At 39.0% G+C, this 14,090-nt stretch overlaps 1 protein-coding gene across 1 annotated transcript in view; it reads left to right on the top strand.

Annotated features, from left to right (window-relative positions):
• CPE (carboxypeptidase E) overlaps positions 1 to 14,090 on the top strand; it is a 114,376-nt gene that overhangs the window by 69,574 nt on the left and 30,712 nt on the right. Inside the window, exon 2 of the mRNA XM_087437448.1 lies at positions 13,425 to 13,621. Within this exon, the coding sequence (XP_087293574.1) occupies positions 13,425 to 13,621 (197 nt within the window). The remainder of the gene's footprint in view (positions 1 to 13,424; positions 13,622 to 14,090) is intronic.

The raw sequence follows: 14,090 nt of genomic DNA, 5'->3' as shown, positions 1-14,090 counted from the left end.
AAATTACTCATAATTTATTCATAAATACAATAAAAATGTAGAACTGTGCATAATTATTTAATGTATATTTAAGATTTAAATATTGAATTTAAAATTGAGAAGAGCAAAACACTTTCCTGTAATCTGAATAGTTCTGGAGCATTATAGGGTTATGTCAGTAAGTCCTGTATTATTCTACCATCTTCTGGCATCTAACATTGGATTCCATATACATTAGCAGGTCCTTTTGGGGTCATGCTGTTTAGCATTTATAGTGAATCTTAGACCTGAGGCCATGTAGTGGCCTCCAAAATTATGCTGTGTGCTTTGGTGGGTAGGCACCCAAGTTGGTTGGAGTGAGCCAACAATAAGAAAAAATACTCAAGTTTCTAAAGAGTTATTATTTAAAAGTCAGTCTCTCTGTCTCCCTCTTTTTCTCTCCCACTTTTGATTTTGGAGAGTCCAAATAATCCTCAAATATTGGTCCACAGGCCAGCAGCATGGCATAGTCCACAGACCAGCAGCATAGTATCCCCTGGGAGCTTATGAGAGCTTGAGGCTCTCAGGCCCCACTCCAGGCCTGCTGAATTGGAATCTGCATTTTAACAAGATCAAGTGATTCACAAGCACATCCAAGTTTGAGGAGCCTGCCTTATGGAATAGGCTGAGACTAGGCTGATGCTGTTGTCTGTACTCCTGGAAGGATTGGTTAATTTTCCAAACCCACTTAGGTTCCATATCTCTCTGAAAGATCCCAGAGGCACCAGATATTCCTGTTGGAAGTTTCTGTATGTCTCGATTAGGGGGTGATTGTTCATATCATTAACAGTGTGAGTCGTGGGCAATATTGTGGGCATTTATTGGTTACCTACTAGTTGTTGGGCATGGTGCAAAATGTCTTATCTATATATTTTCTTTTTTGTTGAGGAAGATTGGCCCTTTGCTAACATCCGTTGCCAGTCTTCCTCTTTTTCTTTGTTCTCCCCAAAGCCCCAGGACATAGTTGTGTATCATAGTTGTAGAGTTGTAACTCTTCTATGTAGGATGCCACCTCAGCATGGCTTGATGAGCCGTGAATAGGTCTGTGCCCAGGATCCAAACCGGTGAACCCCAGGCCGCCAAAGCGGAATGCATGATCTTAACTGCTACTACAACAGGCCGGCCCCTGTATTTTCTCATTTAATCCTCTCAACAGCTCAACAAAAGAGATTTTAGTAATCCAATTTACAGAAAAGAATACTAAGACCAGGGTAAGGGTTACTTGCTCCAGGTTAAGTTAGATATACCATATTAGACCTGAAATTCACACCCAAGTCAATCTCACCTAAGTCCATGCTCCCCATTCCCCTATTTTTTTTTTTTTTAGACAGTGCTATATTGCTACCCTGCTGCTGTGTTTCATTTGCAGTAAGGAAGGGCATGTAATAGTCTCCTATTTGTCTGGATCAGAAAACAAGCCTGTGTAAAACATGTATGTTGATATTTATGGTGCCCATGATGTCCTTCCTTTCTGATTCTGACTTATAAATGTCTAGCATAATGTTCCTTAAGTTTGTAAAATCTTTGCATAATTTTGGGGGTTTTTTTTGCACACGTGAAGGAACAGAATTCATAGTTTTGTTTAAATCCAATTCTCAAAAAAGTCCATGACCCACAAATTGTTAAGAACCATCACCCTGCTCAGTCTGTGTCCCAGTCACCCTCAGCTGTTGGAATTCCCATCTGTCTGCCGATGTCATTGAACTCCTCCTCATCACCAGCCTTTCCCTGCACCTACCTCCCAGATCATTCCTTCTCAATCCTAGAAGGGCAGCAGAATCACCTCTAGATCCCTTAAAAATACAGATGCTCTGGCATCTTCTAAGGCCTTTTGGAAGTATGATCTTTGGGAATGCAGCTCAGAAATCTGTATGTATATGAAGCCCACAAATGGTTATGACCTAGAGTTCTGTAAGTCAGCACAATTTTCTTTAAAAACTTTGAACAAAAGAGGATAGTTCATGCATGCCCTGATGTAGAATAATCTCCTGGAGGGAGACCTAGAGTTGACTCACTCCTCCCAAGGGGAATTATCACCAGCTAGGTACTGGCTTTCTGAGACATGCAGTCTCAGAAAGCACAGTCTGAGACATGCAGAAAGACCCAGAGAGCTCCATTTAGCCCTTTACTCTCCTTTAAAAGATTCTCTTATATTTCCTGCTGCTTCTGAGACAGGTGTATGTTTAGTGCTGCAAGTCTTTAGTTATGATGTTGAACCAATAACATCTTAAAGATGTTTTGACATATCAGTTTGACTTTTGAGTTATCTCCTTCCTGAGAGAATTAAAAAGAAAGTTCCAAGGAGTTTCTGGGAAGAGATTATTCAACTAAGCATAGCTGATTTTGCTTTAGCTAGTTAATGTTGCTGCCACTTGATCTGCTTAATAGCAAATTGAAGGTTTTCTTCTTCAGTCATCTGTGTTTGCTAGAAATGCTTGACGTTTTTCACCCACACAGGTTCTGATGACATCACTTTTACTCATCCTCTCATCTATTCATGTTTGAAATAAGATAAGCTGTTCATTCATGGGCATAAAGAGAGATGATTAGTGGAAATGGACTCGTGTTTTTCCATTACTTTTTGTAATCATGTCTTAGTTCACTATGATGATGTACCATTTTCTCTTTGTTCCAGAGAACTATCAAATTGTCAACTAACATTTATTGAGAACTATGATTTATATTGGACACGCTTAAAAGCTTGAATACCAATAGCTGGTCGAAGAAAAGACATTAGGCCCTATTTCTATGGACTCGTAGGATGTTTAAGAGATCATCTAGTGCAACCTGTACGGCGTGTCTCTGAGACACCTTTGTGTTTTCTAGGGGAATTAATGACTTCACAGCAGCCATTCTGTCTTTCCACAGCTCTAGCTGAGAGAAAGTTTGCCCTTCGGCTGTGCTAAATGCTCTCTCTTTGTACCTTCTAATTACGATTCTAGTTTTGTCCTCTGGACTTTTGCAGAATCAATCAAATCCTTCCCCACATAACAACCTTCGGATAAGTAACCGTCAACCTTCATAAACTTGATATTGCACCTAAACTTCTCTTGTCTAGCTACAAAATAAACTCCTTATGGGCATTATTTTCCAAATAGACGTACAAATCACAACCCAATATGTTAATAAGAGAATCAACAAAGACCTGAATCATAATCGCTTGTCAGAAACCAGGTCCATTCATGTTTTCTTTCCCCCTCTTCTAGTGCTAGTTCATTTAACTCTGTTCTGTTCTTTGCCTCTTAGATAAATTTATCTTTACATTTTATTTTATTTGATAAGAATACTGGTGAGGGGCTGGCCCAGTGGCGCAGCAGTTAAGTGCGCGTGCCCCATTGTGGCGACCCGGGGTTCACAGGTTCGGATCCCGGGCGCACAGCGACGCACCGCTTGCTAAGCCATGCTGTGGCGGCATCCCATATAAAGTAGAGGAGGATGGGCATGAATGTTAGCCCAGGGCCAATCTTCCTCAAGAAAAAAGGGGAGGATTGGCATCGGATGTTAGCTCAAGGCTAGTCCTCCTCACAGAAAAAAAAAAAAAAAGAATACTGGTGAAAGACAGCAGAGTTTTCTAACAGAGTTATCTAGAATAACTAGAAATGAATACTTTTGAAAGATGCTTTAAGGTCCAAAATCCTATCTTCAGTAAATAAATGCATAAAGACATTCTGATGAGCATGATGCAATCCATAACTATTAAAGTAGTTTAAAAATAATTCTGTCTTTCCTGGTGATTAATATCTACAGAAAGAATTTAAATCATGAAACGACATCATTAAAACAATTGCTGCCTTATCTGATTTCTATATTAAAACTTCTGTGTTCACTTCACTATGTTCTTAAACAAGTCAAAGATTTTCTGAATCTAAAGCTTCGTAGGCGATCTCTCCTTGGATAGTAATTACAGTACGTCTCATATTAGTAATTTTAACAACTGACTTCTGTGATTTTTTTAAATTATGAATTTCTATGAGTGGGCACAGAAATTATATTGCCTTTTGTATCATGAAGATAGCCTTGTAGGTCAAGACTACAGGAAGAACAGAAGGAATTTTGAATACAGTCGTCCCTTGGTATCCTTGAGGGGATTGGTTCCAGGACCTCAGTGGATACGAAAATCTGTGGAAGCTCAAATCCATTCTATAAGATGATGTAGTATTTGCATATAACCTATGCACATCCTCCCATGTACTTTATTTATTTATTTTTTTCTGAGGAAGATCAGCCCTGAGCTAACATCCATGCCAATTCTCCTCTTTTTGCTGAGGAAGACCGGCTCTGAGCTAACATCTATTGCCAATCCTCCTCCTTTTTTTTCCCCAAAGCCCCAGCAGATAGTTGTATGTCATAGTTGCACATCCTTCTAGTTGCTGTATGTGGGACGCAGCCTCAGCATGGCCAGCAAAGTGGTGCCTCGGTGCACGCCCAGGATCTGAACCCGGGCTGCCAGTAGCGGAGCGCATGCACTTAACTGCTAAGCCCCCGGGCGGCCCCATCTCCCATGTGCTTTAAATGGTCTCTAGATTAATTATAATACCTAATACAATGTAAATGCTATGTAAATATTTGTTATACTGTATTGTTTAGGGAATAATGGCAGAAAAAAAAGTCTGTACACATTCAGTACAGAGGCAACCATCATAGGCCTTTTGATCTGGGGTTGGTTGAATCCGAGGATACGGAATCCGAGGATATGGAGGGCTGGCCGACTGTACCTGAAATTGCATGTAAATATTTTAGAAAAACTATTTAATACATTAAAGTAAAATTTTTGCACTGATTTTTTAGAGCAAAGGGTGATATAATCCAGTGAGTCAATAACTGTTAGGTTAATCAACTCAGTCAAAAAAAATTCCCTGGTCCTTTCTTTCCTTCCCCCTAAATTGAATGGATTATGGTATAGTGCTTTGGAAAATGGCCCTATCTCAATACAAAAAAAACTCAAAAAAACCTCTTTTAGTTCTTCCTGCATAAAATTAAACATAAAGAAAGGCAGTAGGGTAGAGGCTAGTCTGATTATATTTCTTATAATGTGTTTGAAATTCCTCAGATTTCTTAGACTTCAGATTCCCCTTCTGGCGAACCTGTGAAGAAACTGGAAGCTATATATCTCAAATAATTGCTTTCCATATGCAGTGGTGTGCTGGAGTAGGCTTGTATGGACTTCTGAGACTTATTTTTAATTTTCAGGAAATTCGTGACCCAATAGACCTCACATTGGTAGCTTCAAATTGGCCACAGTGGGAGTATTTACACCATGGAAATTGTCAACTGCTATAGATCAGAGCTGATCGTTAAACATTTACCAGCACATCATTGTATACAAGTATTCGTGAAAAGTTTCTAGCATACTCGTGTGAAAAAATTTTGATTAAAAAGAGTTGAAGGTGTTTGTTAATATTGGAACTCTGACATTGTTTTATAGACTTATAAGGCTGGAAATATCTTCTGTTCTTTTGTTTACCCCTCTTTCTTCAATTAGGATCTTACTAGAAACATTCTAGATGTCATATGTAAGAGAACTTTAAAATTATATGTAATGGCTAATAATTAATATTTTCAAAAATAATTCTATAATGCATCTGAAGGGGAGGAAAAATAATTTTCCCTCAACCTTTCTAGGTTCTTGCTTGAGACACCTCCATAATAAAAAACAGGTTAACAGGAAAAAAACAAACAGAAGTTTAATAACATGTATACCTCTTGTATACATGGGAGATATCCAGGAAAACCGAGTAACATCCCGAAATGGCCCAAACCACCACGTTAAATAGCCTCTCCAGCTAAAGACAAAAGAAAGATGTTGGGGGGTGATGGGCGTGGGGGACCAGTTATGGGAGGTTACCAGGAAAAGGAAACAGGGTAAGGTTGTTATACAGATTTAAGTCCATGCCTTCTCCATTGATGAGAGTTTCTAGAGATTTAGTCATTCTCCTCTTTTTGGTACAGAAAGGGAGACACCCTTAGAAATGGAGATTTCCCTTACAAGTATAAATATCTCTTATGAAAATATCACTTCCGCTCTGTACTCTTTTTTTTTTTTCAGAGTTTTTCCTATGTCTGCTATTCCATAAAAATAATCAGTTCAAAATAATCCTTATGCCAAAGAGGCATATTTTGGGGTGGTGTATTCTGCTTCTCTTCACATCTCTGCGGAATAATTCTGGAATGCATTCTGTTTTGACTGCCCATTAAAAATCAGATGAAATAAGATTTCAGTTTCAAGATGTCATATTAATTTAGTTATTTTAAAAATATTACTGAAAGAAGCAGCAAGAGGTGATAATATAATCTTCTATACTCTGTAATTTCTTTTGCAACTGTTTTTTATTCTTTTGCCTTTCTTTGGTTTCTTTTCCTCCTTTTTCTTTGTTTTCTCCTCATCTGTTTGTAGAAGAGGAATCTATTTTTATAACCATATCCACCCTCTTCCATTGTTTATTGGCCCCTGGAGATTTGCATTTCTTTCAGGAATATGCTCAGCATTTTAGTCTGCTAAGATGTACTAAAACATGAGCCAATTAATGACGTTCTTATTGACAAGTTCTAGGAAACTTGCAGGGTTCAGTTTCTGCAAGAATGATTGCCAAGCTATAATATTTTAGAATGTCAAACAAATGGAAACAATTAGTAACACTAATGTCTTAACCCCAGGTTTACCACTGAGGGAGAGAGATAACTGATTAAAAGGCCCATCTGTTCCATAGATGTTTCCAACTTGCGTGCATAGCTGTTTGTAAATCAAAGTTCAGTGATTGTGCTGCTTGCATAGCTAGTTTGTCTGTTTCTCAAAATCGCTGGTTATGTACACATTTTACCATGATATCTTTGAGAAATTGAGTTTTATTTGTGGATACTATAGTTATTCAGCAATGTGTTTAGCATATTGCATGTACCAGAAACATGTATTTTGAAAATGTTACCAGCTCTAAGAATTGTGTAGTCAGTGAGTTAAATCTATACCTTTCAAATGAGTTAGTGGACTTAACATTTTGGCAATCATTTGATGTTGGAGGAAGACTGGATTCATCTCAGTGTTCCATCTCTGTTTACAGGATGAAAGATGGAAGAGTTCTATTATTATAATCACATTCTTTCTTAAAATACCCTTAATCTACTCATTCTTTCTAAATAATGACGGTACACTTCTCATGTAGAATTTCACAATTTAAAACCCACGTTCACATTTGTTATCTCATTTTCCATTAGATATCTCCCCCTCTGCTATTTTCTTTCCATATGGAGATCCTTGAATAATTAGCCCGGTGGCCTAGTGGTTAAGTTCAGCATGCTCCACTTTGGCAGCCTGGGTTCAGACCCCGGGCATGGACCTACACTGCTCTGTTAGCAGCCATGCTGTGCTGGTGGCCCACATACTGAAAAACAGGGGAAGATTGGCATGCTTGTTAGCTGAGGGTGAATCTTCCTCAGCAAAAAAGAAAAGTTATCTGATCAATTACTCTACCCAGTGGTCAACCTGTCAGCTATTTCCAAGAGGAGAAAATATTAGAGAGGCAGACAGGCTGACCATTGGTCAAATAAGGGGTGAAAGTACATTTCTTTTTTGTGGGAAAGGCATACAATATTATATTTTACTTTTGCACCTTTTTTTGATTATATTTTTTAGGCTCAGCCTCCTGGGCCAGTGGACTTCTGATTTAGGGGCTCTCTGGTCACTTTAAGGCCATTAATTCCCACCCTTTGGGAGTGTCACTAGTCTGCTGTCAGCTTCAAACTTCACCTGCATGCCAAGCCTAAGGGGTGTGGGTTTCTGGATTGCAAAATGTTTATGTTTTATTTTTGAAGCAATAGAAATTTCTTTAAGTTTCTTTCTTCTTCCTTTCTTTCTCTCTTTTTCTCTCTCTCTCCCCTCTCTCCTCCCTCCCTCCATCCCTCCCTCTTTCTTCCTTCCTTCTTTTCTCTCTCTCTCTCTCTTTCTCTTTAAACTGATTTAGTTATTTCAGATCACATTAATACACCATTGGGGCAAATCAAGCATTACAAGTATGGAGCTTAAAGTTATTTGCCTGCTCCAGTTTGAAATTTATTTAGTTATTTCTGACTTCAGTAAAACCTTGTATCTTATTTTGAAAAACTTATGTTATCCTTATCTTGTTCTGATGAGAATACAAATCCAATCAGGTACATTAATTGTTCTGTGATACAGATGAAAAAGATAGAAACTCGGCCCAGCCAGGCTGGATTAGGTTTGTGAGGTGGTTATCTTTTAATGATGGCTTGATTAATGATTTTGTGCCATGCGAAGTAACTGGAAAACTAACAGTTATGAGACATTGTGGAAAAATTGATGCAACAGGGAAACTACTTCCTGAGCATACGCAATGCAACCTGTGCAAATATGATGATTCTTCAATTGCAGATCAGGAACTCGGGGTAAGCATGGTGTAAAAAGGAAAATGAATTAGATAGTGAGTGAGGAAAGTAAGATGAATGTAAAAACAACCATCCCCAAGTGTACTGAGAATAGTTCTCGCTGCCTTTTCTTCCCGTTGCTAGGAGAGGGATGAGCAAATGGGCAGGTACATGTGCATTACCAGCTGTATCCATAAGCAATGACGTACCTGCTAAGCCTGGGATTTGTGCTCTGTATACACTAAACAGGAATGCATATGTCATCCATTTAACAGCCTGTTGTAAACTCCATCTTTATAGCCACTGAAAAGAAAATTAAGTGATGATGCAAAGCTGTCACTCCTTCGTTAAATAAATTGAACGTAATTGACATAGAGAGGTTTATTCAAAGTCCAAAGTCTTCAATTTTATCTCTATTTCTGGATTAAAGACGGTGAAGGCAAAGTCTCTTCGGAACCCTTTGTTTAGACTTTACAACAAAAATAGCCTTAGAGAGCTGCTTGCCTAGAGAGATTTTGTGGTTTTCTTGTGACCATGGAAATTAATCTTGTTCTTGGGAAATCAGCTGTTCACAACACTGCTGCCTTCATTCCCAAAAAAGAGTTTCTATTCCTGCCTGGGAATGTCGGATATAGCAACAAGTGTTGAGGCCCCTAAATATTCCCCATGGGTACGGACTCTTTGACACTGCCTCAAGTCCCCTTCAGTTATTCATTTATTCCCTTCACTGTTCCAGAAAGGTTTTCAGGCAGCCGTGGCTGCACCTGTATCTCAAGGGCATGTTCTGCTGTCAGTCATGCTGCTGGGAGGATGGGATGTAAAAGCGAGACCGTTCATTTATTCATTTACTCATGGATTTATTGAATTGATATTTATTGTGCTCTCACTGTGTTTTAGACTCCGTGCTGGGCACGGGTGATACACTAGTGAGGTAAAATAGATGCAATCCCACTACTAACAGATCATCCAGTCTGGGGGTGGGAGATTGAACAAATCATCACACTGATTAATGTATATTTTCAAATTAGGGTGTTAAAAATAACAAAGGAACTGAACTTAGACTAAAGATACTCTGAGGAAACCATAGTTATCCAGGATCAGAAAGACATGAGGGCAGAATGTGTGTTTGAGAAGTAGAGAGCATCATAGACGAGAGCCCAGTGGCTGAAGGAATCATGGCTGAAAGATGGAGACAGAGGGATGGTGCCTCAGGAGGCTCGAGAGATGGATCAGGCCAGACCACAGGAGAGTTAAAGATCTTCTAGAGAATTTTGGTCTTTATGGTGAAAGCAAATGGGAAGTTAGTTAGCTGATGGGTTTTTAGGTAGAGGGGACCCGATGAGGGTTGTGTTTTGAAAAGATAACTCTGGCTTTGGGAGGGAAAGGGACTGGAGAGGTGCCAGGGAGGTGGCTGGAATATTCCAGTTGTTTATGCATCCAACATTCCTTCATCGTTGCCTCACTCTGACCGCTGTTCGTGTGCACGTCTGTGTCCTCCACCAGACCGTACATTCCTTGCTGCTTTATTCGCTTTGGGTGCCCTGTAGCGCCTGACGCTGGGATTTGCATATATACATCCAACAAATGCCGTATTTAAACTGTGGCTCTTCTCCATCTCAGAAGACGTGTCAGTAGGCTTAACACAATCCTTCTGTATTCTTCTGGTAGCATTACCTAGTGATCTAATTTATTCCTGCAGACAAAGGAAGATAAAAATACACTTACCTTTTCTTTTGCTAAGTCATATGTCTTGCACTTTATTTCCATACATTAATATCTTCCATAAAATGACCTTTGTAGTCCTATCTTTGCGTCAAGACTAAAGCAACGCTATAGTCATCACAAATAGAATAGCTATATTGAGGGAGATTTGTTCCTGGGACAAATTTCCTACAGAGTTGAAGAAGCAAAACCATATTGGAAATTTTCAGACTCTGAAAATCAGGAGTTGCAAACATAAATAAGTAAAGCACCGACAGGGAGTTGTGTGGAGGGAGTTGTGCGGAGGGAGTTGTGTGGCCTATGGCAGAACTGGGAGAGCATGCCCTATCCCAAAGCGTTCAAATTCAAATACAAAATATACTGTGGTAGCCAAACAAAACATTGGGGGCTAACTGACTATGAGTTCGCTATTTCCCCTTTAAATGATTAAAGAATTTTTTTTTTTTAAATCCAGAAAAGTAATAGAAAATTTCAGTGTGCTCATCTGCTCTTATGGGTTGCGGGCCAAGCTCTTTTTTGAGTGACTGAAGCTTCAAAGCTGTGTTGGGGTAAAGGAGCAGGACCAGAAGGCCTCCAACAGTGCATTCTTCCCAAATAACTTTGTAAAGCAGGCTTCTAATATTCCTCTGGCTATTTGATCTTTATTTTGTTTTGTAATGGACTGCTACAGTTTCTTTTGTGCATAAATCACATTAATACATCCAGTAAGGGGAATGTATAAAGCTCATGAGTTTGACAGAAGGGAAGAAGATTATTATGACTTTTGAAATCAGAAGCTAAGAAAACATTTCTTCTCATATACCTTCTGGGCAAGCCCCTAGCGAGTAGTTTTATTAGAGACTTTCCCTCACAGTAAAAACGAGGGACATATAAATAGCGCTGATCCAGCTCCCACCTGCTCCTTAGATTAAGATTAGCTGAAGCTCAGGCTGAGAGGTCACACAAGGGCGTGGCATTCTGTGGTTGGCAGTCACTTAAATCGCACACTCAGGAATCTCATGCAGAGAATATTTAGGTGACATATTTCCAGGAGAAAAATAATTCCAACTTCTTTTCTTTTACCTGAGGTAAGCAGTCCCAGTGATTCTGTAAATGGGAGAATCCTTTCCGCAGCAGAAATTGGGCCTGTGGGATGGATGAAGCAGATAGGAGCAGAACAACGGGATTAATTAAGATCATTTTGCTGCTGTGCTCTGCAATTTTATTACTCCTCCTAAAATGCAACAGAGAGCAGCAGAAACGGGCAGCAGTGATTTATATTTGAATTCTGAGCCCTTCAGCAAAATGTATCCTCTTTGGGCTGCAATAAGGATAATAAAAATATCTGTCTTCCACATTTTAGTGAGCTGTTGTAAAGAGAAAATTAGATTGTGTGCGGTAAAGCACCTCACAATGACAAGATAATGCGATGTAATAATAATGATATTAAAAATAATTATAGCAAACACATAGCACTTGTTATTTGCCAGACACTGTTCTAAGCATTTACACTCATTATTTCACTTAGTTCTTATAATAACCTTACGAGGTGGTATCCATTAGCTCATTTATAGATGGGGAAACAGAGCCACAGAGAACTAAAGTAACTTCCTCAAGGCTGGCCAGTGAGAAGTGACGCTTGGATTTGAACTCAGGAAGTTTGGCTCCAGAAGTTAATGCTTTAATCACTATGGTTAAAAAAAAAAAAGGCATAAACTTTTGACTAAATGAGAAGACCAGCATTTGAATGCTGGCTTCACGGGCTGTGTAACTGTGTGGTCAGGCCTCTTCTGAACTTTGGTTTGCTCATCTTAAAATACAGATAGGATAGTTATACCTACTTTTAGAAGTTTGGTGAGAGCTAAATGAGAAAACATGCAAAGTTCAGGATTAGACAATAGGAGGCACACAATGTATTATTATTACTAGTTATTGGGGTTGGGTGGGATATTTGTCGCTTGGGCTACCATAACAAAACACCACAGACTAGGGGGCTTAAACAACAGAAATTTATTTTCCCAAATTTCTGGAAGCTGCAAGTCCAAGATCAAGGTGCCAGCAAGATTGGTTTCTGATGAAGCCTCTCTTCCTGTCTTACAGGTGGTTGTCTTCTTGCTGCATCCTCACATGATCTTTTCTCCATGCACATGGAGAGAGAGAGATCTCTGGTGTCTCTTCCTATTTTTTTTTGTTTTTTTTTGATAAACCATAATTTATATAAATCAGAGTAAGAACAAAGAATCACAATAGTTTATAACCAATACCTTATAAATAGCTCTAAAATTCAACTAAGTAATAAATTCTAACAACAGCCCTTACTCGGAAACCAGTAATGCCTTGTATATAGTAGAAGCTCAATAAAAGAATTGCTTTTTTTTTTTTTTTTCTGTCTGGAATAGATTTTATTTATTTATTTTTTAATTTTTTGTTTATTGCAGTAACATTGGTTTATAACATTGTATAAATTTCAGGTGTACATCATTATACTTCTATTTCTGCATAGATTACATCATGTTCACCACCCAAATACTAATTACAACCCATCACCACACACATGTGCCGAATTATCCCTTTCGCCCTCCTCCCTCCCCGCTTCCCCTCCGGTAACCACCAATCCAATCTCTGTCTCTATGTGTTTGTTTATTGTTGTTATTATCTACTACTTAATGAAGGAAATCATACGGTATTTGACCTTCTCCCTCTGACTTATTTCACTTTGCATAATACCCTCAATGTCCATCCATGTTGTCACAAATGGCTGGATTTCATCGTTTCTTATGGCTGAGTAGTATTCCATTGTGTATATATACCACATCTTCTTTATGCATTCGTCCCTTGATGGGCACTTAGGTTGCTTCCAAGTCTTGGCTATTGTGAATAACGCTGCAATGAACACAGGGGTGCATGTATCTTTATGCATTGGTGTTTTCAAGTTCTTTGGATAAATACCCAGCAACTCTTCCTATTCTTATAAGGACAATAGTCCTGTTGGATCAGGGCCCACCCACCCTTATGACCTCATTTAACCTAAATTACCTCCTTAAGGGTCCTACCTCCAGATATAGTCACATTGGAATTTAGGGCTTCAACATGAATTTTTCAGTCCGTAACACATGGGTAGCTGGGGAGAGAGAATTAGAAGGATAGAAGGGGTGTTTGGAATATTTTGATATTTAAGGTAGATTTCTTAGGTATCAATTCTGGAGGGAAAAGAAGTTGTCAGCTCTGGGTAATAAATTAGTAGATATACAATATATTCAGCACTGTATATTATTTGCCTTCTATTTGGCACGATAGAAAACGTCTCCATACCATCTGTTTTTGGCTTTTAGGTGAGCCTGAATTTAAATACATTGGGAATATGCACGGTAATGAGGCTGTTGGACGGGAACTGCTCATTTTCCTGGCCCAGTACCTGTGCAATGAATACCAAAAGGGGAATGAGACAATCGTCAAGCTGATCCACAACACCCGGATCCACATCATGCCTTCCCTCAACCCCGATGGCTTTGAAAAGGCAGCATCTCAGGTGAGTGTGAGCCAGCTCGAAGCAGGGCATGCTTTCTTCATTTTGTATGTTTGTGCATATGTGCTTATCTACAAGCAGTGCTCACATGGAGCTTACAGATGGTGCAGGGGAGGGTATAAGTGATACATTATTCAACTTGCTGATAAGAAAAACGTTCAGAAGGTAAGGGATGGTGGGTGAGAGTTTCTTCAGCAGAGATTGCAAATGAGAAATTTTGTTAATAAGTGAATATTTAATTAATGCTTTGTTTTTATTGTTAAATAAATCATATTTATTCATCCATGTTTGTGACTAGGTAAATTTGCTTCTAAAAATCTACAAGTATGAAAAATATCTACTGCCATGTATTGAAGAGTAATGCCATTGTGGCATCTGAATGAGGCGTTGTCATAGCGCCCTCTGCTGAGTCAAGGAAGAAAGAATTTTGGCCAGATCAGGGTTTCACTGTGTTTACTCCTTGTCTATGTAT

The sequence above is a fragment of the Ceratotherium simum genome, chromosome 12 (genome assembly GCF_057802395.1).
Source record: "Ceratotherium simum simum isolate JZ-2026a chromosome 12, ASM5780239v1, whole genome shotgun sequence".
NCBI classification, from domain to species: Eukaryota; Metazoa; Chordata; class Mammalia; order Perissodactyla; family Rhinocerotidae; genus Ceratotherium; species Ceratotherium simum.
This window is presented reverse-complemented; position numbering and strand designations above follow the sequence as displayed.